Source organism: Schistocerca serialis, chromosome 1 (assembly GCF_023864345.2).
Source record: "Schistocerca serialis cubense isolate TAMUIC-IGC-003099 chromosome 1, iqSchSeri2.2, whole genome shotgun sequence".
Classification (NCBI taxonomy): domain Eukaryota; kingdom Metazoa; phylum Arthropoda; class Insecta; order Orthoptera; family Acrididae; genus Schistocerca; species Schistocerca serialis.
This window is the reverse complement of record NC_064638.1, coordinates 1,146,116,566-1,146,142,291: the sequence shown is the minus strand read 5'-3', so window position 1 is coordinate 1,146,142,291 and position 25,726 is coordinate 1,146,116,566. Positions and strand designations below refer to the sequence as shown.

The following is a 25,726-nucleotide window of genomic DNA, read 5'->3' as shown; positions in this document are numbered from 1 at the left end:
CCACTATATGCAGGAGGCAGCTACATGGGTAGCAGGGGCTGTGTGGTGTGGACTGGTTGGTTTTTTAGGTTAGAGGGTCTCAGGAAAACACAAGAAGAGCTTCAGGCACAAATGGTGCAGGCTGAACACAGGACGAACGTAGATACAGGAACCATTGGTATAAAATTGTAAATTGTCATAGCCTTGTTGGGAAAGCACTGATGCTCAAATACTTACTGGCACTGAAAGCTGGCTAAAGCTCAGCCGAAATTTTTGTGAGGAACCTAACGCTGTTCTGAAAGGATAGGCAAAACACGGTTGGCAGTGGCGTTTGTTGCTGTTAGAAGTAGTTAAACTTGTCGCGAAATTGAAGTAGGTACTCCCTGTGAGTTAGAATGGGTAGAGGTCATTGTTGGCTACCAGAATAAAATAATAATTGGCTCCTTTTACCAACCTCCCAATTCAGATGATACAGTTGCTGAAAGGTTCAAAGAAAACTTGAGTTTGATTTCAAACACGTACCCAACTCCTATGATAATAGTTGATGGTGACGTTAATTTACCCTCAATATTTTGGCGAAAATACATGTTTAATTCAGGAGGTGTACGTAAAATATCATCCGAAATTGTGCTAAATGCATTCTCTGAAAATTATTTCGAGCATTTAGTTCATGAGCCCATGCGAATAGTAAAAGGTTTTGAAAACACTTCACATCTTACCAAAAAATAATCGTGAGTTAATAACGAGCATCAAAACCAATTCAGGGATTAAATTCACAAATCCTTGAAAAATGAGTGAAAATAATACCTATTCAAAAAGCAGATACAAATTCACTTGACGCCTTCCTGAGAGAAAATATCCACTCATTCCAAATTAATAATATAAATGTAGACCAGATATGGCTAAAAATTCAAAGAAATAGTATCGGCAGCAATTGAGAGATTTATACCAAATAAATTAACAAAGACAGAGCTGATCCTCCTTGGTACACAAAACAGATTAGAACACTGCTACAGAAACAACGAAACAAACATGCCAAATTTAAACAGATGCAAAATCCCCAAGATTGGCGATCTTTTACAGAAGCTCGAAATTTAGCGCGGACTTCAATACGAGATGCTTATAACAGTTTCCACAACAAAACTTTGTCTTGAAACCTCGCTGAAAATCCAAAGAGATTCTGGTCGTGTGTGAAGGATGTTAGCGGCAAGAAACAATCAATGCCTTCTCTGCGTGGTAGCAGTGGAGATACTATCGAAGACAGTGCTGCCAAAGCAGAGTTACTAAACACAGCCTTCCAAAATGCCTTCACAAATGAAGACGAGATAAATATTCCAGAATTCGAATTGAGAACAGCTGCCAACATGAGTAACGTAGAAGAAAATATCCTCGGAGTAGTGAAGCAACTTGAATCACTTAATAAAAGCAAGTCTTCTGGAGCAGACTGTATACCAGTTAGGTTCCTTTTGGAGTATGCTGATGCATTAGCTCCATACTTAACAATCATATACAACCGTTCGTTCGACGAAAGATCTGTACCCAAAGACTGGAAAGTTACACAGGTCACACCAATATTCAAGAAAGGTGGTAGAAGTAATCCATTAAATTACAGGTCCATATCATTAACGTTGATATGCAGCAGGATTTTGGAACATATATTGTGTTCAAACATTATGAATTACCTCGAAGAAAACGGTCTATTGACAAACAGTCAACATGTGTTTAAAAACATCGTTCCTGTAAACACAACTAGCTCTTGATTCACATGAAGTGTTGAGTGCTATTGACAAGAGATTTCAAATCGATTCTGGATTTCCGGAAGGCTTTGGACACTGTACCACAATAGCAGCTTGTGGTGAAATTGCGTGCTTATGGAATATCGTCTGTTATGTGACTGGATGTGTGATTTCCTGTCAGAGAGGTCACAGTTCGTAGTAATTGATGGAAAGTCATCGAGTAAAACAGAAGTGATTACTGGCATTCCCCAGGGTAGTGTTATAAGCCCTTTGCTGTTCCTTATCTATATAAACAATTTGGGGGACAATCTGAGCAGCCGTCTTCGGTTGTTTGCAAATGACTCTGTCGTTTATCAACTAATAAAGTCATCAGAAGATCAAAACAAACTGCAAAACGATTTAGAAAAGATATCTGAATGGTGCGAAAAGTCGCAGTTGACTCTAAATAACGAAAAGTGTGAGGTCATCCACATGAGTGCTAAAAGGAACTCTTTAAACTTCGGTTACACGATACATCAGCCTAATCTAAAAGCCGTAAATTCAGCTGAATACCTAGGTATTACAATTAAGAACAGCTTAAATTGGAAAGAACAAGCAGAAAATGTTGTGGGGAAGGCTAACCAAAGATTGCGTTTTATTGGCAGGACACTTAGAAAATGTAACAGACCTACTAAGGAGACTTCCTATACTATGCTTGTCCATCCTCTTTTAGAATACTGCTGTGCGGTGTGGGATCCTTACCAGATAGGACTGACGGAGTACATTTGCAGAGTGGCCACGGATGCGTTCAAATGCGACAGCTCTTTTCTGCCACTCTGTTCATTCTCCATGTCAACTCATCTTATGGTGCTGATGCCATGCTACTGACTGGCATGTACACATATCTTCACTGTTACAACTTAAGTCAGTCCAGTTGGCACTCGGAAATGACACATGTGACTGGTAATTTGTCTCGTGAGCTTACTGCTACGAGTTGCCGCTTTTCCTCTCCACCGTCAGTGACTCCAGGGGGCGGACAACTTTCATGAACAGCTGCAGTAGTATCCACTGCTTGTGCATTGTTATGCTTTAAAGTGATAGTAATTTTTTTTTCTTCTGTGAAAAAATGACCTTCAGGTGTAAGTAAAATAAGAGAATGGAAACTACAGCAGATCAATGCGTGGAGCTCAGCAACCCATAACAGAAAACAGAATTCACACTGGCTTTCAAGCAATAGCTCATTTCGTAGCAAGGCTTGCTGTGGCCACGGGAGCATTTGTGTGGTTGTGTATATGAATGAATGTATTTTTGTTACAAAAAGAGCTAGTGCTCAGAAGCTGGTGTGAATGCTGTTTTCTGTTACGGGGTTTTGCATTCTACACATAGGTTTGCTATAGGCGAGTCGTTGCCTTTCCCTTATTTCACATTTTGTTCCAACCAGTAATTTCCAGTATTGAATTATAGTTATGATTTTTGTTTCTCTTTAAACATGACACTGATCCAATGTAAAAGTTACTTTGTGCTGTACCCTGTCGTATATCATTTTCCTTATGTTCACCATGATTTACCAATGCGTCAACTGAAAATAGATATTTGTTCCAGCTGGTCCTCTGGAAGCATTTTCAAAAATTGCATGGCAGCTGCTGCAGGATGTGCAGGAGCGTCTGGTGTTTCGTGCCCATTGTTACCTGCAGTCTGATATCTTACAGTATCGTCCTGCACCTGGAGATCTCGCCTACCCTGAGAAGCTCGAGATGATGGAGGTCAGAATTTTTTTGAGAAATTACAAAAGATGTCTAAATTAATAACCACATTATCTGTTTGTTAAGGAAATTAAGAGCTACTTAAGAGTACTTAAGTATCTACTTATTTGGCAGACTTATTGTCATAGATGCTCTCAGAATCTATTTGAGTTAAAACTGTTCTTTGACACTTATACTTGCCTATTGATTCATGTGAACATCACCAGTTTTGGGCAGTATGAGTCATCTTCAGTGCTATAAAAATAAATATTATGGAAAGGAGTCAAAGTAACCTACTGTCTAATAAATAAATAAATACAAGTACTTCTGAGATTAATAAAATACGAAGTTGTACCTGACTGGTTAATTACAGTGTGATAAGCCACTAAACGGATGCCTCAACATTGGTGTACCAAACAGGAAATGGTTGGTGTGGTACCTAAATAGATGTCAAGGGGAAGGACAGGAAAAGTAGATACTTAATTTTATGATTGGCACTTAAGGAACATTCTCATATCAAGAATGACTATTCAATTTAAAAACCTATATTCCGAATAATATTGGATGCAAACAATTTGAAGTTGTTATTGAGGCATTTCTACAGCTAATGAAATAGTTATTTAAGAGATACCTCTCACAAATACATGTAGGTACACAATTATTGCTAAGTCAATTTCATTTTCTTGTTCAAGTGACAACTTGTTATTTATCAAATGGGACAAGGATGAATACACTGTGATGAAACCATAAATATTAGAAGTGCCTGTTCAAATCAACCCCACAGATAAGATGGAGCTATCCATTTCATGTATAATATTAAAGTAAGTCCAAACAGTATAATTAACAAGACTCTCTATTTGAAATTAAAATCTACACATATCTTAATTACAATAGTATTAAAAGTAGCTATTAATTTAATTACAGTATCAAAAACAGTCAGTCAGTGAGCAGCCCTTGCTTCTCCAGATACTGTGAATCTTTAGTTTAACAGCTCTCTAAGAAGAGGCACAATAACTTATTAAAAATAATTTATATGCTAATAAAAAAACTGAGCACCGGTTAAGTTATTGAATGTACACAACTGCTCAAGATCATTGTTCCAGTACCACTTTACCAAAAGAAAGAGACATTGTCAGACTGACAAATTGGCTATCAGAAATTTGTACACTACAGTAATTGGTGGGAATTTCAATAATAATTTAGAAGATTTAAAAAAGTGAACTCATTATTGCCAGTCAAATTATTACTGAAGATGTATTGTGATCCCATCATGCTGTTTAAGAGGAATAAGAACTTACAAGATCCATTCAATAAATAACCAAAAAAATTGTGTAAAAAATACAAAACTTTGACAGAGTTTGTGCTTCTTTGTTATTTTTTGGTGGTGTCCTAAAACTATTATCAGACAGGACCGACACGCCAGCCCCGTGAACGCTACTGCAGATTTTCCTCGTTGTGGAGCAGCAGAATCTCCAAAGATTTCAGTTAGGTGAAGGGTTGAAACCAACTGAAATTTCTGCCAGATGACAGTACAAGATGGTGAAAGTTGTTTGAGTCTAACACGAGGGTACGAGAGGACACACAGATCCAAATGAGGTGTAGCAAGCGTCGATGATTTGATGCTCCCAGGACGCTCTGTCTGTGCAGTCATGGAGAACAACGTTGTGGGAGTTGACAGGAAAACAAGCGTATTACGGTTCTTGATACTGCAGCAATGATAAACGTTAGTGTCTGATCAGACCACCATATTATCCGTGGCATACTGATGTTCAAGAAAGTGTGTGCAAGGCAGGTTCCAAAATATTTGACGTCAAAAATGAAAAAAAGTTACATGGACGTGTGCAGGGAGACATAAAGTTTGCCAGTTGTGTATCTTGTGGTGGCGGTCTGCTCGTAAGAATGTAGTGTTGCAACACTGACCAGGTCAGAAGTTCACCTTGTGAGGTACTAATTAATGAAATTGTTCACAAATTAATTCATTCATTGTAGCCTTTTATAAAATTTAGTTTGCAAAATGAAGAAGAAGTAAGGGAGCAGCTGCAGATCACGCTTGCTGCTTGCCACGTCAACCATGGCACTATTACCTGCTCACTAACTGCCTCTTGCTCCGATTGGTATGTAGTGCCACGTTACCCAAGTGATCTGCCTTACCATTTACAAAATGTTATTTCAAATGCTCTGTTGCAATTCTGTCTCTTGCTCTTAATTTTGTCTCTTGCCCTTAGTTTTGTCTCTTGCCCTTAGTTTTGTCTCTTGCCCTTAGTTTTGTCTCTTGCCCTTAGTTTTGTCTCTTGCCCTTAGTTTTGTCTCTTGCCCTTAGTTTTGTCTCTTGCCCTTAGTTTTGTCTCTTGCCCTTAGTTTTGTCTCTTGCCCTTAGTTTTGTCTCTTGCCCTTAGTTTTGTCTCTTGCCCTTAGTTTTGTCTCTTGCTCTTAGTTTTGTCTCTTGCTCTTAGTTTTGTCATTGCTAATACAATATCACACTGTGTGTGCAAGTTATTTGGACATGCAAAGTTTCTGACTTTGAACCTTCTTTGCAGATGAATTAATTCACATGCTAGTAATGCCATTAGAGATGTTTTACCCATTAAGAGTTACATCTTTCTAGTAGTGACACAGTTTTGGTAGCATATGGTGAAAGTGACATGCAACTTTACATTCAGCTAAGTAGTTCAGTTTTCTGTATTAGCTGCCCATGTATAATTCCTGTTCTTTTCCATGTATGCCTCACTGTACTAACTCAGGAAAGAATAAAACAACCCATAGCTTACCGTAGGGTGATTTTGTAGTTCAGAACGTCTTATTACATAGACTATAAGTGAAAGGGATATGGTGACCAATTGTCATATTGCTGTAAATCTTAGGCATGTGCTGTGAGTCACAGTGAAAACTTTTTCCTCCACTTTGATAACTCTGTTTAACCAGCAAACCTTCATCCGATTCTTTAGAGAATTGAACTTCCGTGTATGAAGGTATCCTGATCTGTATGTTGTATATAATTTTGCAGGACATTTAGTGGCATATGTGTATACTGTCTCTCATTCCCCCCACAACACTGGATGAACATTGTGTAATTTGTGTGCAGTGTGTTTTGCTACCTCAAGTTTCTAACTCTAATACTTGACTTATTGTGTTAAACCTTTAACGTAGTATTATAGCTCTTAATGAGTTGAGTATGAAAGCATTTTAAATTCAACCATTAACAGTGTGAAGTACTGATCCTCCTGCCCAGTAGTCTTGAGGTAGGTACCTTCAAATTGGACATGCTCCAGGGTAGCCATTATGAAAGATTTGCTCCTCAAGGTACAACAAACTGCATGTTTAGTTACAGGTGGCCAGATGGTGTTTGTGCAATGTAGTGCAATAAGTACATTGTATAAGCAATGTTAGTAAGGCACATGTGGCAACATCCTGCACAGTAGCCAACCAAAGGGCTGGTTTAATTTTGAATCACTTCTTGATAACCAGAAATGGTTGACTGTCTAAAAGGGAGCTTTATTTGGTGCAGCAATACTTTTTCATTTCCTGTAACTAGGTTATGAAATAAATGCTGTAGAATCGGGAGAGTGAAACTGCTTGTGTCATCTGCACTAGCACAATAACTCTTCTATAAACAAATTTCAAGAGGGACGGGTGCTGGAAAATTCTGTAGACACTTATCAATATATTTCAAGCACATAAATCCAATAAAATTTACTTCCGCAGCCTCCAAAACAAAATAAAGATGTGAATACTATTCATGTAAATGTCTCATGTGTTTTTAATTTTTGTACTTCATGTAGTAAATAAATATTACAGCATCTGAAAACTGTGAAATTTGTATTTTTTCAGTACGTTAATTCATTTGGGCAGAAGTTTCAAAGTCAAGAACTCTAAGTTTACAGATATCTTTTACACCATCTGTATATCATTTCCGTCCTTATATCTGATCCACACTTTAGATTGGCACTGACAAAGTTAAAAATATTTATATTTTTTAATTGTTTTATTTGCTTTTAGAGCAGTATCAACATAATTTCATATTTCCTATTCAGTTGGCGACAGTAAAGATTATATATATAAGCTCTAAATGTGGCAGAACACCGTGATATATCGCACATTCTGCTGTCTTAACTGATTTCTGTGCAAACTTTTTGTTTTGAGCAAACTGCAAAACAATGTGGTGGCATCGTTTTGGTGTTTTCTCTCAATAAATTGGAAAATTTGGAAAATGCTAAACAATAAAAGATTCTTCTGCCAGCTTTCCTCTGTTCTGTGACATAAGCTTGAACAAGTTCTCTTGCCACAGACAGAAACTGTTCTGTTGACATTTTGAGATGCCTTCTTCTCTGTGGACAGTATGGGCATTTAAAGTGCACAGATTCAGCTAGTAAAAAACGAACTGTTTTGAACATATCTGTGGTATCAGAAATGGTCAACACCCACACTTCTCTTTTGTTGTATACCAATTCATGACAAGCATTAATCAGTATAGCTGGATTCTCCTTGTTCCAGTTTGTCTTACTTGGTGTTTGTTTTTAAAGTCACTACCATGTGCTGCTATTCCTTGGTAATAACAACTTAGTGTAACTCACTGGCTTGGTGCAATTATTTCAGTTGGCGTAATTGGATGCCACTTCAGTGACTTGCATGACCGTATACCTTATAGCAGTTATCCAACCAGGGAAAGAGGGTGTACACTTTGACATGGAATCCGAACCAGTGTTGTTCGTAGTAATTCCCCAGATCATTGAGAGATGGAGTGTAGATTAAATGCAGACTGAAAATTTCTGTGGTCTACAATACTCTGCAAATCACATTTAAGTGCCTGGCAGAGGGTTCATCGAACTACCTTCACAATTCTCTATTATTCCAGTCTTGTATAGCATGTTTTAAAATGAACACACACCTTTCTGTGCGAGCTCTTGATTTCCCTTATTTTATTATGGTCATCATTTCTCCCTATATGGGTCGGCATCGACAAAATATTTTCACATTCAGAAGAGAAAGTCGGGGATTGAAATTTTGTGAGAAGGTTCCACCGCAATGAAAAATGCCCTTGTTTTAATGGCATCCATCCTAAATCATGTCTGCGACACACTCTCCCCTATTTCGCAATAATACTAAACATACTGCTCTTCATTGAACTTTCTCGAAGTATTCTGTTAATACTATTTGGTAGACCCAGACCTCGCAGCAGTATTCCAGAAGAGGAAGGCAAGTGTAGTGTAGGCACTCTATTTAGTAGAGCTGTTACATTTTCTAAGTGTCCTGCCAATAAAACGCAGTCTTTGGTTAGCCTTCCCCACAACGTTTTCTGTGTGTTCCTTCCAATTTAAGTTGTTCGTAATTGTAATACCTAGGTACTTAGGTGAATTTAGGCTTTTAGATTAGACTGATTTATTGTGTAACCGAATTTTAACGATTTCCTTTTAGCACCCATGTGGATGACCTCACACTTTCCGTTATTTGGGGTTAATTGCCAATTTTTGCACCATACAGATATCTTTTCTACATTGTTTTGCAATTTATTTTGATGTTCTGATGACTTTACTAGTCGATAAATGACAGCATCATCTGCAAACAACCTAAGATGGCTGCTCAGATTGTCTCCCAAATCATTGATATAGATAAGGAACAACAAAGGGCCTGTACCTCTACCTTGGGTAACAGCAGAAATCACTTCTGTTTTACTCGATGACATTCCATCAATTACTACAAACTGTGACCCCTCTGACATGAAATCATGAATCCAATCACATAACTGAGACGATATTCCATAAGCATGCAATTTCACTACACGCGCTTGTGTAGTACAGTGTCAAAAGCCTTCCGAAAATCCAGAAATACAGAATAATTTTGAAAACCTTTGTCAGTAGCACGCAACACTTCATGCGAGTGAAGAGCTAATTGTGTTTCATAAGAATGCTGTTTTTAAATCCGTGTTGACAATTTGTCAATAGACCATTTTCTTTGACGTAATTCATAATGTTCTGATTGGGATTCAAATCTGCGACCTCTTTGTTTCCAGGCACACACTTTACTACTTGACTACAAGGCCCAACATTCTCTAGCTATGGAATGAGTGTGTATCACCATTCCAAATGTAACATCATGGGTGGGGCGGCAAATTGGGGTATCTGAACCTACTTCACTTCGGCACAGTTAAGACCAAATAACATGTCTTACATTTCCTCGATAATATATGTTTAATTTATCAGACTCTTCAGAAAGATGTGCGCTACAAAATGAACTTATTTTTGAAAAGTCATTTCTTTTTTTTTAAATTTTTGACATTCTGATGCGAGAGCAGTCTGAGTTGTGGTGGTGGTGGTGGTGGTGGTGGGGGAGGGGGGGGGGGGGGGAAGTCTCCATGTGACCCGTGTTTACATTAAGTTATTTTTCTGTTGCCTCTTCGTTTACTGCTCTCATGTCAAATGAAAACAAGATGGATTTCTGTGGCTGGGAGCTATCAAGTGAATTAAAATACATTCACATAATTACAGAAGGCTAAAATATGTTACTAGTTTCAGATTTTATTTTATTTGCACCTTTCTGACAGTCAAGTATTAATCGCCTTGCTGAACAGTAAAGTTATGTTTGTCAGTTTGCTAAAGAAATTTGGCTTTTATTAAGCTTTCCTGCTGAGGCAGTAAATTTATTTGAAACGAAATGTTTAATTCCACACTATTGACTAGTTTCAACTGTTCGCTGCATTTCAAGTGCACGTTCTTGTCTTGTAGCACATGTGGCATTATGCCATAATAAAGAACCAAACATGAGATAATACAGTACTGGTACTCCAAGAAAATTTACGTCCTGAAAACCACACCAAAAAGCTTAATATCAGGTTGAGGCCTACATCATTGGGAATCTGAACATACAAATGTGCGCTTTAAGGCAAACTATGCATTTTAGTATGGTTCACGAAATTCTGACACTCTTGGAGTATCCTCTGATATCTTGCTTCCTTTATGACAATGGAAGAAAGATCTTTTAATGTTTTACATGTACGAACATACGGACTTCCTATGTCACTGTAGGTGTGCAAGCGCGGTGCCATCTGTTATCTGGTGCACTCTGGCAACTGCTGAAATGAATCTATTTCTAACAGGTCGCGGGAAAATATTCTGAATTGTGGTTTGAAAACTGTTATTTTCAAAGTAAATTACTTTTTATGCAAATGAACTATGTGTGAGAATGTACGATGAATTTCTTAAATCACAGAGCATTTGTTCTCATTTAAAAGTCAACTCTTTGATGATGAGCCATTTAGAAGAATTTCGAGCCCAGAAGATCAGAGATTTATACTAGTATTAAAAATTTTACTGGTGTATTTGTGCGATGTATCTTAAAAGTGTAACATGCCCTAAACAGATCAACATTATATGTGGAAGGTTAGCTTCTCTTGTAGCTTATTAATCTTCGAGACAAATATTATATGCGAAAGCCTTGCTTTTCTTGTAGCAACACTTTGTACAGTAACTTAAACCATTAACTTTTTCTGTTTGTGTAATTTGAATTTATACTTACGTAATACGAAAATCTGCAGTGTACATGTTGCTGCACATCAAAGATATTTCCAAAATGTGTTTTTCCCCCTGAGTTTCGTTTTCTAAAGTTCTGAGAAATTCTATGGTGCTGTATAAAACCATATCCATTCAAAGGATTGATAAGTTTTACAGTTCCGACGGAAAGTATACTGTTGCTTAACATGGAAAAAGTGTATTTTCACCTGAGAGAAACTTTTTTTTTAACTGGGAGATCTGGGAATTTTTTTTCCTTGTCCGCGTATACACCCTGTAGAAAAAGGAAGTGCATTCTGAAAGCTAGCCAAGCACCATACCTTTTGTTTGTGTGCCTGTTGATGACATAGTGCTTCTGCCTTTAGGTGAGTCATCTCCTTTATTCCTAAATAATTTATAATTTAATACAAAGGTCACAACAAATAACTGTTCCTTTAATGTAAATTAAAATTAAATTTTTGTTTTAGTGTAGATTGTGTGTAGTCACTTCCATTTATAGAAAATGTCTTGTGACTAATCATGTTGAAACAGGTCGGGGAGTATTGGTAAGGAGTGGCAGGTCACTCACATTGGGGGTGGGGGGGCTACCTGTTGTGAGGACGAGGCAAAGACAGGAATGAAAGGAGCGGAATCGCACAGAGCGTGTCATCACTGTGCCAGAAATGACAAGAGGACAGATTGAGAAGCAAAGAGGTGGAAAAAAACAAATATGATATCTATACTTCATTACTTATATCTACTACATCAGTGTTTCATAAATTTCATCGCTCATCAAAATTTAGTCCAAAAAAATTGTATTCTTATTGGACTACAGCATATCTGTTATACTCGGTAGGCTACGGCATCAAAATAGTAACTTTTAACTCACTTTATAACACAGTTAATACTTCTGTTGAGGCTTTGTGAATTGCATCATTTCAAACGCAGAGTGCTGCCTCTGTTAAAAAATAACTTTCTTTCCACATTTATTGGACTTCGTTAGCAATCCTCTTTTATTGGATATTGCGAGTATCCTGCTTTTTTTTCTACCAGCGCGAATTTGTGTAACATCTAAACAATTTTGGGAGTAAAGGAGACCACTGACTGAATATTGGCACACACAGTAAAGAGAAAGGAGCCATCAATTTTCCTTCTCTTTCATGTGTGCTAATGTTTGATGGGTGGTCTCCCGTAATCCTAAATTATTTACATTCTAGCAGAATGTCCCAGCTATATTTGTTTAACATTTGTCATTTCTTTTTAATTTTACTTGTCTTACCTTTCTTCAGATAGCATATTTATTTTAGAACGTTTGATTCCATGAGAATGTTTGTACCCCATGACCATGATGTAGTCCAGAACAGAAAGGTACAGAGTGACACAGAATAACGGGAATGTTTGAAATGAGTAGTGACAGCCATGGGCATGTGGCACTACTGCGGGTTCATGATGGTGAGTACGCAGTCCGCCATTTCAGTAATTTTATAAAAACAATGATAGTTTGGTAGCAGCACACAGGGAGTTTCAATGTTTTTATAGTTTAGGATGTCATGATGCCATTTCGTTGAACAGGCGATGAAATGTTGGATTAATAACTTTGAAGAGACTGGATCTGCCCTCAACAAGAAACCAACAATATGACAAATAAGTGTGCGTTCTCCAGCGAACATTACTGTACGGAAGTCTGTCATACTGAGTCCACGGTGTTCAGTTTGTAACCAAGCAGCAGTGGTTGGAATATCCCGGGAAAGTGTTCGCAGAATTCATCGTCTTGATTTAAAATTTCATCCATGGAAACTACAGATGGTGCAACAATTGAAGGCCAACGGTTGCGGGTTACGATTAGGATTCTTTCAACAAATGATAACAAAAATAAACAATGGCGATGAATTTCTAAACAAGTTGTGGATGTCAGATGAGGCACATTTTCATCTCACAGGTTATGTGAACAAACAGAACTACTGTTAATGGGCAAACACAAATCCTAATGATGTTCATGTGTGCCCTTTACACCAAGTGACAGTATGGTGTGGTGTTTCGTCATGTGGGATTATCGGTCTGTATTGTTTCAAAAATGAAAAGGGAAGCACAATAACTGTCAATGCTGATCATTACATGGAGATGTTACAAACTGGAGCGGTCTGGGAAATTTATTTATTTATTTATTTCTTGTTCCCTAGATCCAGTTAGTGAGTCAATCACAAGGATATGGAACGTGGAAGGGGTAGATTTTGGGAAAGACACCCTGAACCACAGGTCAGAGCAGACTTACTGTACGGGACGAGAAGAAAGTCTTTTCCTAGACCTCTCGAATTCATTTCCTTCACCCTTGTGCCTTACCCTTATTCCTGTCTGCCTAAAGAAGGAACCACTGGCTCAGAAAGCTTGCTGTCACAACAGTCTTTTATGTGTGTGTTCTGCCGCCGCTTGGTGAGTAGATTTTTTACCTATCCAATTAAATAATATTAAAACTATGAGTCTTCATTAGACATACACAGGAAGAAGAAAAACACACACACACACACACACACACACACACACACACACACACACACACAACCAACCTTGCCCCCATATAGCGCCAGGTGGAAGCACAGTGCCAGTGCTGGCCTTCGGCAGGTAGACAAGATTGTAGTGGCCATTGTCATGTGGGGTGGACAGAGGGGATATATATATATATATATGAAAGGATGTGATGACGAAAGGGAGAAGGTAAGGAGTCATTCCAATCCCGGGAGCGGAAAGACTTACCTTATGGGTAAGTCTTTCTGCTCCCGAGATTGGAATGACTCCTTACCGTATGGTTAAGTCTTTCCGCTCCCTAGATTGGAATGACTCCTTACCTTCTCCCTTAAAACTCGCATCCTTTCGTCTTTCCCTCTCCCTCCCTCTTTCCTGACGAAGCAACCGTTGATTGCGAAAGCTTGAATTTTGTGTGTGTGTTTGTGTTTGTTTGTGTGTCTATCAAGATACCAACGCTTTCGTTTGGTAAGTCACATCATCTTTGTTTTTAGATATATTTTTCCCACGTGGAATGTTTCCCTCTCCAGCAGGGATACGACTTCCTCAAATCCTGCCCTGAAATGAGATCCATCCTTCATGAAATCCTCCCCACTCCACCAAGAGTGTCTTTCCACCGTCCACCTAACCTTTGTAACCTCTTAGTTCAACCCTATGAAATCCCCAAACCACCTTCCCTACCCTCTGGCTCCTACCCTTGTAACCGCCCCTGGTGTAAAACCTGTCCCATGCACCCTCCCACAACCACCTACTCCAGTCCTGTAACCCGGAAGGTGTACACGATCAAAGGCAGAGCCACGTGTGAAAGCACCCACGTGATCTACCAACTGACCTGCTTACACTGTGACGCATTCTATGTGAGAATGACCAGCAACAAACTGTCCATTTGCATGAATGGACACAGGCAGACAGTGTTTGTTGGTAATGAGGATCACCCTGTGGTTAAACATGCCTTGGTGCACGGCCAGCACATCTTGGCACGGTGTTACACTGTCCGGGTTATCTGGATACTTCCCACTAGCACCAACCTATCCGAACTCCGGAGATGGGAACTTGCTCTTCAATATATCCTGTCTTCCCGTTATCCACCAGGCCTCAATCTCCGCTAATTTCAAGTTGCCGCCCCTCATACCTCACCTGTCGTTCAACAACATCTTTGCCTCTGCACTTCCGCCTCGACTGACATCTCTCCCCAAACTCTTTGCCTCTGTATATGTCTGCTTGTGTCTGTATATGTGTGGATGGATGTGTGTGTGTGTGCGCGAGTGTATACCCGTCCTTTTTTCCCCCTAAGGTAAGTCTTTCCGCTCCCGGGATTGGAATGACTCCTTACCCTCTCCCTTAAAACCCAAATCCTTTCGTCTTTCCCTCTCCTTCCCTCTTTCCTGACGCAGCAACCGTTGATTGCGAAAGCTAGAATTTTGTGTGTATGTTTGTGTGTCTATCGACGTGCCAGCGCTTTCGTTTGGTAAGTCACATCATCTTTGCACAGGCACAAGCAGACAATGAAAAATGTCTGCTTGTGTCTGTGTATGTGCGGATGGATATGTTTGTGTGTGCGCGCGCGCACGAGTGTATACCTGTCCTTTTTTCCCCCCTAAGGTAAGTCTTTCCGCTCCCGGGATTGGAATGACTCCTTACCCTTTCCCTTAAAACCCACATCCTTTCGTCTTTCCCTCTCCTTCCCTCTTTCTTGATGAAGCAACCGTTTGTTGCGAAAGCTTGAATTCTGTGTGTATGTTTGTGTTTGTTTGTGTGTGTGTATCGACCTGTCAGCGCTTTTGTGTGGTAAGTCTCATCATCTTTTTATATATAAATATATAGGGAGGGAGGGAGGGAAACATTCCACATGGGAAAAATATATCTATGGCTAGTGGCTCACTGGGGTGGATGGCTAGCGGCTCAGAGGCAGGCAGCTGGTCTGTCGGCAAGGAACGTGGGAAGAAGGGCTGGCAGGTGTACAGGCTAGGAGCGTGGTGCCCAGTTGTCAGAGTGACAAGATGAAGGAAGGGGAAGCTATTGAGTTGAGGTTGTGGGGACACTGGGTTACTGATGATTGAAGCCGGACGATTACAGGAATGAAGGATGTGTTGCAGGGATAATTCGCATCTGTGTAGCCCAGAGAAGCTGGTAGTAGAGAGGAGGATACATATGCCTGGGTCTTTGAAGCAGCAATTGAAATTGAGCATTTTATGCTCAGCGCATGTTGTCACTGGGTGACCAACTTGGTTCTTGGCAAAAGTTAGGTGGTGGCCATTCATCCTGGTGGACAGCCACTTGGTAAGCCTACTGACATAAAAAGCTGTGCAGTGTTCGCAGCAGAGTTGATAGTATGACATGGCTGCTTCCACAGGTGGCACAGTCTCTGATAGGGTAGGATAAGCCTGTGACAGGACTAGAGTAAGAAGTGTTGGGTGAGTGGATTGGGCAGATCTTGCACCATGGTCTACTACAGGACTATGACTGCTGTGGCAAGGGGTTGGGAGAGTGGGAGTGGTGTAGGGATGGACTAGGATGTTGTGTAGGTCGGGTGGATGACAGAATATCCCTTTAGGAGAGGTGGGAAGGATTTTGAGTAAAATGTCATTCATTTCAGGGCATAATGAGAGAGAATCAAAGCCCTGACGAAGGATGTGGCTTACTACTTCCAGTTGAAAGTGATACTGTGTGACAAGGACGACACTCCCTTGCAGCAGATTCTTGGGAGTACTGGGAGGATTGAGGGTGTATGAGGGTATGGCACAGAAAATCTTTTTGCAAACTAGGTTTGGAAGTTAATGCGTCCCTGTGAAAGCCTTCGTGAGACCTTCAGCATCCTGGGTAACCGAGTTCTAGCCTTTGCAGATAGGTCCTCCTCTCATGACCATGCAGTATGGGAGGGATGCTTTGGTGTGGAAGGGATGACAGCTGTCAAAATGCAGGTACCGTTGGTGTGTTCAATGTGTGTGGAGCCATCAGAGAGTGGGTCATCAGTGCCCAGGAAGGTGGTGCATTGGATTGAAAAGGAACAAGTGAAGTGGATGGGAGGGAAGGTGTTGAGCTTGTGAAGGAATGAGGATGGCCCCGAGTCCAGATCATGAAGATATCACCAATCAAAGTGAAGCAGATTAGGGCTTGGGAGTTTTGAGAGGCTAGGAAGGTTTCCTCTAGATGGCTCATTAGCAGCCTGGTATAGAAGGTTCCCATGCAGCTCTAATAACTGTGCATCATCACATGCCTAGCCTATGTACCTTCCAGCCCTACCTCCCCACATTTCTAGCTGGCAAACCAGCTGTCTCCCGCCAAGCCACTAGCCATCCACCCTAAATTCCTCTCTCTCTCTCTCTCTCTCTCTCTCTCTCTCTCTCTCTCTCTCCCCTCCCCCCCCTCTATCTATCTATCTCCACCCCACCCCACCCCAACCCACCCCACCCCACCCCACCCCACCCAACATAATCCCACCACAACCTAGTCCACCTGCCACAATGCAGCACTGACAGCCGGCACCATGTAGAGTGCGTGCGTGCATGTGTGTGTGTGTGTGTGTGTGTGTGTGTGTGTGTGTGTGTGTGTTCACGACAAAGGCTAAGCAAAGTATTTACATTACACCAGAACTTTCCTACAGCCTTTGTTAAAACAGTGGACTCATATTCAGGAGAAATGGAGCCCAAATCAAGTTCCAGTCATTCATGTTTACATTTTCTGTGGTTCACTTTATGACTTCAGGTTATTTTGAAAAAATCACAAGCAGTTTCCTGTAGCATATGCAACCAATCTGACTTCATATTCCATTGCTAAACCAGTCTTTTTCAACAATGTAGGAAAAGACAGATTGCTACTTCCTGTAAAGAAGATACGTTAAGTTGCAGACAGGCACAATTAGGACACTTAAATAAAGCTTTCGGCCACAGCCTTCATCAGCAAAAGAGAAATACACACCATTCATACACCCAAGCAGGCACAACTCATGCACACATGAGGCCAGTATGCCACTATCACGTGGGACGCAAGCAGCAATCTGGAGGGGGTGGGAAAGGGGGAGGGGTAGTAATGTTTGGGTAGGGGGAGAGATGAACATTGGTGGAGTGTGCAGGGACTAGACTGACAACAAGTGCAGCATCAGGAGGTTTTGAGGCAGAGAGGTGGAGAAGAAAGGAGTGAAAAAAGAAAGGAGTGGGGAAATATGGCCAGAAGCATTAACAGGGAGTGGCAAATAAACAGGGTGGGATATGAGAATGGGCAAGAAACCCCTCCAGCCCCCACTCCAGGTGAACCACATGACAAAGAATTTGTACTGCTAGAATTTTTTTGTTAAGAGTGAAAACATTATTCTGGTGATTTTATTGTTGCTGTTATATATAACAGCTTTGCTGTCAGACCACAAGAAGAAAGAAATTGCAACGCATTAAGTGTTAATTGGTAGAGGTCTAAGCTTGATGAATGTTTTACTGGAACCAAGTGAACAACTTCTCTGAAACTGCTGTGCTAAGAAAATGTGAGAAAGGCAAGCACTGTTGTTGCATTTGATGAGGCATTTGTTTCTGCATATCTGTTGTGTGTCCACCCCCTTTAACAGAATATAAGGCTTAATATAAATTTCATCCACTTGTAGAATTACAAATCTTTTTTGTCTTGTCTAATTTATTCTCAACAATTTTAAGAATAGGAGCATTTTGTTTTTTGTAGGTGGGGCTTATGTTCAGTGAAGACTAAATTTGCTGATATGTTTCACATTAGTTATCTGGTTGAGCAAAGTGCTGAATATGTCCACTTACACATTCTCAACAAATCTACCTGCTCCATCAAAAACTAGGGTGGTACAGCAATTTGAATACTGAGTAAGTTTCCTTTCAATGTTCTTCAGTTCATTTACAACAGGACCAAAAGGTGTAGATCTGTCACAGTTGTTGTTGTTGTTGTTGTTGTTGTTGTGGTCTTCAGTCCTGAGACTGGTTTGATGCAGCTCTCCATGCTACTCTATCCTGTGCAAGCTTTTTCATCTCCCAGTACCTACTGCAACCTACATCCTTCTGAATCTGCTTAGTGTATTCATCTCTTGGTCTCCCTCTACGATTTTTACCCTCCACGCTGCCCTCCAATACTAAATTGGTGATCCCTTGATGCCTCAGAACATGTCCTACCAACCGATCCCTTCTTCTGGTCAAGTTGTGCCACAAACTTCTCTTCTCCCCAATCCTATTCAATACTTCCTCATTAGTTATATGATGTACCCATCTAATCTTCAGCATTCTTCTGTAGCACCACATTTCGAAAGCTTCTATTCTCTTCTTGTCCAAACTATTTATCGTCCATGTTTCACTTCCATACATGGCTACACTCCATACGAATACTTTCAGAAATGACTTCCTGACACTTAAATCAATACTAGATGTTAACAAATTTCTCTTCTTCAGAAACGCTTTCCTTGCCATTGCCAGCCTACATTTTATATCCTCTCTACTTCGACCATCATCAGTTATTTTACTCCCCAAATAGCAAAACTCCTTTACTACTTTAAGCATCTCATTTCCTAATCTAATTCCCTCAGCATCACCCGACTTAATTAGACTACATTCCATTATCCTTGTTTTGCTTTTGTTGATGTTCATCTTATATCCTCCTTTCAAGACACTGTCCATTCCATTCAACTGCTCTTCCAAGTCCTTTGCTGTCTCTGACAGAATTACAATGTCATCGGCGAACCTCAAAGTTTTTATTTCTTCTCCATGGATTTTAATACCTACTCCGAATTTTTCTTTTGTTTCCTTTACTGCTTGCTCAATATACAGATTGAATAACATCAGGGATAGGCTACAACCCTGTCTCACTCTCTTCCCAACCACTGCTTCCCTTTCATGCCCCTCGACTCTTATAACTGCCATCTGGTTTCTGTACAAATTGTAAATAGCCTTTCGCTCCCTGTATTTTACCCCTGCCACCTTTAGAATTTGAAAGAGAGTATTCCAGTCAACATTGTCAAAAGCTTTCTCTAAGTCTACAAATGCTATAAACATAGGTTTGCCTCTCCTTAATCTTTCTTCTAAGATAAGTCGTAAGGTCAGTATTGCCTCACGTGTTCCAGTGTTTCTACGGAATCCAAACTGATCTTCCCCGAGGTTGGCTTCTACTCGTTTTTCCATTCGTCTGTAAAGAATTCGTGTTAGTATTTTGCAGCTGTGACTTATTAAGCTGATAGTTCGGTAATTTTCACATCTGTCAACACCTGCTTTCTTTGGTATTGGAATTATTATATTCTTCTTGAAGTCTGAGGGTATTTCGCCTGTTTCATACATCTTGCTCACCAGATGGTAGAGTTTTGTCAGGACTGGCTCTCCCACGGCCGTCAGTAGTTCCAATGGAATATTGTCTACTCCGGGGGCCTTGTTTCGACTCAGGTCTTTCAGTGCTCTGTCAAACTCTTCAAGCAGTATCATATCTCCCATTTCATCTTCATCTACATCCTCTTCCATTTCCATAATATTGTCCTCAAGTACATCGCCCTTGTATAGACCCTCTATATACTCCTTCCACCTTTCTGCTTTCCCTTCTTTGCTTAGAACTGGGTTTCCATCTGAGCTCTTGATATTCATACAAGTCGTTCTCTTATCTCCAAAGGTCTCTTTAATTTTCCTGTAGGCGGTATCTATCTTACCCCTAGTGAGATAGGCTTCTACATCCTTACATTTGTCCTCTAGCCATCCCTGCTTAGCCATTTTGCACTTCCTGTCGATCTCATTTTTGAGACGTTTGTATTCCTTTTTGCCTGTTTCACTTACTGCATTTTTATATTTTCTCCTTTCATCAATTAAATTCAATGTTTCTTCTGTTACCCAAGGATTTCTACTAGCCGTCGTCTTTTTACCTACTTGATCCTCTGCTGCCTTCACTACTTCATCCCTCAAAGCTACCCATTCTTCTTCTACTGTATTTATTTCCCCCATTCCTGTCAATTGCTCCCTTATGCTCTCCCTGAATCTCTGTACAACCTCTGGTTCTTTTAGTTTATCCAGGTCCCATCTCCTTAAATTCCCACCTTTTTGCAGTTTCTTCAGTTTTAATCTACAGGTCATAACCAATAGATTGTGGTCAGAGTCCACATCTGCCCCTGGAAATGTCTGTCACAGTTAACAAATCTAATTAAAATCTTTTATATTGTGACCATCGGGTTAATTTTAAGTGAGGAAAGTGAAATCCAGCTAACCACACCACACCATATCATAGAATTGAAACCATTCACACATACATACTCACTCTGACCTGAAGTATGTCCCCAAAAATCTGTAGTATAAAGGAATATTTTACTGTCTTAGCTCTTACTCTACTTTCCTAGTGTTTATTCCTTCCTGGTACTCAGCATGCAAATTTTGAAAATTTGGTATAATGTTCTCCTTTAACCAGCTCGTCCTCCTCCTCTTCTTTACATGCACATCTCTTCTTGTTTCTGGATCAAGCCTAGTTGAAGTGTCTCCTTTACTTAAGTATGATGGTTACCCAGGAAATAATTTTGGCATGGATACTAGTAAAAGTTGTGGCATCTGACAAGGGAACTTCTGATAATTTCTATCTTTGACACATCACTTTTTTCAGTTTGTTTAATACAAACAACATGTCCATTGGATGGATACCAGTCCCTTCTGTAGGGGTTGTTTTCCAGTGTTTCCTGTTTTCCTCTTCAGTAGAGAATCCAAACACTGATACAGAACCCTGTTCTATGCTGGATTTGTAACCAGGAATACAACATTTTCCAGCATCTGAAAATAGAATAATTTATTATCTGTTAACATCCTGAGTCAGACAGCTATTACATGTAAATATCAGCTAATAATTTTGATAGGTTGCGTTGTTGTACCACTTACTCATCAAACTTGGTTGTTCATGAAACTAAGATCCAAGAATATATTTTAAATATATACTTATAACCACTTGAGAGAAGATTCGGATACTAAATTTATGAATCCAAAACGCTATTATAAAGTTCTGTCTATAAGTTTTGTTCCAATTCTGTTGGCAAGTCTTTAAAATATCTTTAAAATAGCACCACTATGTATGTCCATGTAAAAATTTAAGAGATTTACAGAATTCTATACTTAATTTGTATTTCAACTTCAACTGTAGACACTACTTAGTAGTATATTTCCACATACAGTAGTCCAGTATGTCACAGTTCACCATAAATTTGGGTTACTCAAAAGGTACAACAGTACAGCAGCAAACCCTTATATTCTACTACTCTACTATGTGGCAGACCTTAATACAATGTCGCCACAGTTCAGTCCTCCAGCCTCTAATATAGGTAGCTGCGCATAAGGCCAGCTTCAGTTCAGAGGTGATAGGACCAGGGGGAGAATAAAATATGAATTAAAGGAGAAAGAGAGAGAAATGAAAAGAATAATTTAACTAAGAAAAAAGGAAAATTTTGGTTTTAAATTTAAAAAAAGGTGGAGAAATAAAAATAAACATAAATAATTAAATTCTATCATATATGAGAAAGAGGGAGGGGGCACAGAATACTAGTAAGCAAGCATGCAAGCTAGTAAAGCTGCCACCAACCCAAAGATAAGTTTGAATCCCATAGTGCTTTACTAGGTGGCCCTAGGTATGGTACGGCTTTGCCTTTCTCTGATCTTTGAACCAAGTTTCCCAGTCAGTTATATGGAGACATACAATTTAACACAGTATCCAAACAACAGTACAACTTGGTGATTTTCAAGCTACGTTATGTCTAGGATAGTGGCAGGGTGAGAGGAAATGTTGCAGAATGACTTATCATCTATGGATTTCAAGGAAACTACTACTACTACTGCTGCTGCTGCTGCTGCTGCTGAAGAGTGATGAGAGATCTAAATGCCTTATGCAGTATAAGAGACACATTCCATAATAAAATTAATGTGGTTGGAGATCTTAAGAGTTTTGAGTTTGTTTTTCATGTACAAGTAAGTGGTTCTGTGCTTCTTGCTTCACATTAAGTTTAGTATTTTATCTGTCATCAGCATCTGTATCACCATTTAGCCTTTGAAGAAGGGCACTAAGTGCCTGAAAGGAATAAAATTTCTTTTGTGGACCAAGTTGTGGATTATTTCAACAAATAGGAATACAGTTACTGATAATGGATGAAATACTAAATTTAACATCAAGCAAGACACACAGAACTGTTTACTTGTACAGGAAAAACAAACTGAAGACTCTCAAAATCTCCAAGCACATTAATTTTAGTAAGGAATGTACTGCCAATAAGCCTTTGGAGGAAGGGCACTAGGTGCCTCAGACTGGTAAAGGAATAAAATTTCTTTTGTGCAGCTAGTTGCCCATTATTTCAACAAATAGAAATACAGTTGCTGATCGTGGATAAAATACTAAAATATATACATATCACTATTATAGCAGCAGAGTTCACAGTGGTAATCTTCTTACCAAATTCCAATGGTATCGCTGTTTCTTATTACAGTTTTTCTGTCATACTCCACATCTTCCTATCTGCTGCTAGGCTTTTTACCCAACATTGTCAGTGATTTCTTTTAGATATTCAGATCTTCATCTGCTACTAAACGATGTTCTCTTCACTGTCCATCCAGATTGAAGAAAGCATCAACATGTCATCTTTCTGGAGAGTCCAGGCTCTACCTATCATAAACCAGAATAGAGGGATAGTTACGGAGAAGAAACACACATTTTAAAAAATCTTTGTATAATTAGAGCCGGTGGCGGTGGTTCCTGGTAAGAGCCTCTTTCCGGCTTAACTGAGGACAACAGTGGTGTAAGAGATGAATGGGACCAGATCGCCAGTAATATTCACAGAGTGGTGGTAGCAGCAGCAGCCCTCTCTGCTGGGGTAGGTACACAGAGAAGCTTCCTTTATCCTGGATCAAGGCAGCAGTTCCTCCATTTGTCAAAGGTGACTGGAATTGTGAAGATTTGTTTTCAAATTATGAAATCACTTGCAGGCATGGTAGAGACAGCTTTAATGAATGCAGTACTGCAAAGTGGAAGGAGATAGGAAACACATTACTTCCCCAAGTACTTGCAGTTCTTCACTAAAGTTTTGATTCCTGGGTCAAATAGTTCTCCAGGTGGATACTGCTCAGGAGGAGCTATCAGAGAAAAATTTAATTCAGTATTTAGGACAAAACTAATGTTATGTTGCACACAACACATAAAAATGCAGGGTGGTTAAACATCAACACTGGACAGGAAACTCTTGAATAGGTGGATTAATTTTAGTATCTGAGAAGTACGAGGGCATGCTGAAAAGTAATTCCTCCAAATTTTTGGTGAAAACTCTTAAGATTTTTTAAATAAGATGAATGTTTTTAACATTTTAAATCTTTATTTTTCATGTCTACACATTTATTTCTTAACTTTGTCACCCTAGCGATGAACACATTTCTGCCAATGAGAGACCAGTTTGTTGATACTGTCGCTGTAGAATGTCTGACTTCAGCTTGCACCACTTCATCTCTATCAAAGTGAAGTCTTCGTAGATGTACTTAAGTTTTGGAAACAGATGAAAATCGAATGGGACGAAGTCTGGACTGTACAGAGGATGGTCGATGACACTCAACTCTAGGTGTTAGATTGTTGCAGATGTCACAGGGCTCGTGCGTGGTCTCGCATAGTTGTGCTGGAGGAGAAGGTGTTCTGTGTATGGACAAACTCCACAAATTTGAAACTCAAATACACCACACTGCTTCTCACACACCGACATAGTTACGTTGCACACCGCCATGTTACGTGCTACAGTTTGGAGCCCTCTAGCGGCAGATTGCTGCAAATATGTTGATTTGAAGAATAAAGTTGTACAATAATAAAGTAATGTTCCACATTAAAAATTTAGAGGCTTTACTTTTCAGCACACCCTCATAGAATAGATAAAGAAAGAAAATGGAAGAAAGATGTAGCAGCAAGGATTGTACAAGCTGAAAGGGCTTTCTATAAAAAGAAACAAGAGCTGACATCTAAAAACATAAACCTCGAGACCAGCAAAAGATTTGTGGAAAGCCGTGTGCAAGGTTCTGCTGTATATGGATGTGAAACATGGACAATGGCAAGAACAGAAACGAAACACTTAGAAGCTGTTAAAATGTGGTGTTGAATTGAATGGATTGATCGAGTAATGTAGACTTACCTGCCAAGAGTCAGTGAGTAAAATGCCAATAAACTTAATTGATTAATGATACAGAATGCTTTGACAAATATTAAAACTGTAGTTAAGGGGCTAATGGTAGGAAAGAACCAAGGGGTCTTGGTGTAGGTATGAGCATATAAAGCAGGTCATTGATGACATGGGACACAGTAGTTTTCTGAAATGAAGATGATAGCTAGCAAGTAACAGGAGTAGGGATTGTGTCAAACCATTCGTAGGGTCGATGAAATTCTCTGTGTTGTAAAGACAGTAAAAGTGAAAGCAGGCAAAGAACAGCTTGTATAGAGGCATATCAGCTGTTGTCTTTCTCGTGGTACATTCATGACTAGCACAAGAACAACCTTAATAAGTACCATAATAAAAGCATTCTCAGGATAATTAGTGATATTTACATGTAAAAGATACGGCTCTGTTGGTAAGTGCCAGATTACAGATCCAGTGTTCTGAGGCTCAATCCCCATTCTTGTTGTAGGATTTTTCTCTCTCTGTTATATGGAGCCTATGTGGAATGTTGCAAGAATGGTTCTTTTCCCAGATAGAAAGTGAACCTGAAAACCGTATTTGGCAACAGGATTTTGCATCTCCCCACTCCCTATTAACATCTCTCAGTTCAAGAGTAGCTGAATGTTGAAGACTCTGAGTGTTGATTGGTTGGCCTCCACATTCACGTGACCTTGTGTCATGCGTTTTTTTCCTTTGGGCCTTTATAAAAGATTGTGTCTAAGTTCTGCCACTACCTAATGATTTCTAGAGTTGAGTCATTGAATTGGAGAGGCTATTACTTTCATTACTTCAAAGTTGTTAACCATTTGGCGGGAAGAATTGAATTAAAGGTTGCATGTGTGCCATGTAACTACAGGTCCATGTACTGAACATTTTTAAGGAAAAATGGGTTACTTTACCTTCAGTTTGATATGTGATTTGTTGTAAATATTGTAAATTAAACTGCTGTAACAAACCAGTGTAACTGGAACATTCTTTTGTGGACACCCTGTACAGTAAGCATTACTTCTTAAGAAATATATATTTATATATATTTATATAACATTCCACGTGGGAAAAATATATCTAACTTACCAAACGAAACCGCTGGCATGTTGATAGACACACAGACAAACACACACACTTCAAGCTTTCGCAACCAACGGTTGCTTCATCAGGAAAGAGGGA

General features: G+C 39.6%; 1 protein-coding gene across 1 annotated transcript in view; it reads left to right on the top strand.

Moving 5' to 3' along the window:
- LOC126456041 (conserved oligomeric Golgi complex subunit 3) overlaps positions 1-25,726 on the top strand; it is a 116,712-nt gene that overhangs the window by 66,859 nt on the left and 24,127 nt on the right. Inside the window, exon 9 of the mRNA XM_050091799.1 lies at positions 3,297-3,457. Coding sequence (XP_049947756.1) covers positions 3,297-3,457 — 161 coding nt within the window. The remainder of the gene's footprint in view (positions 1-3,296; positions 3,458-25,726) is intronic.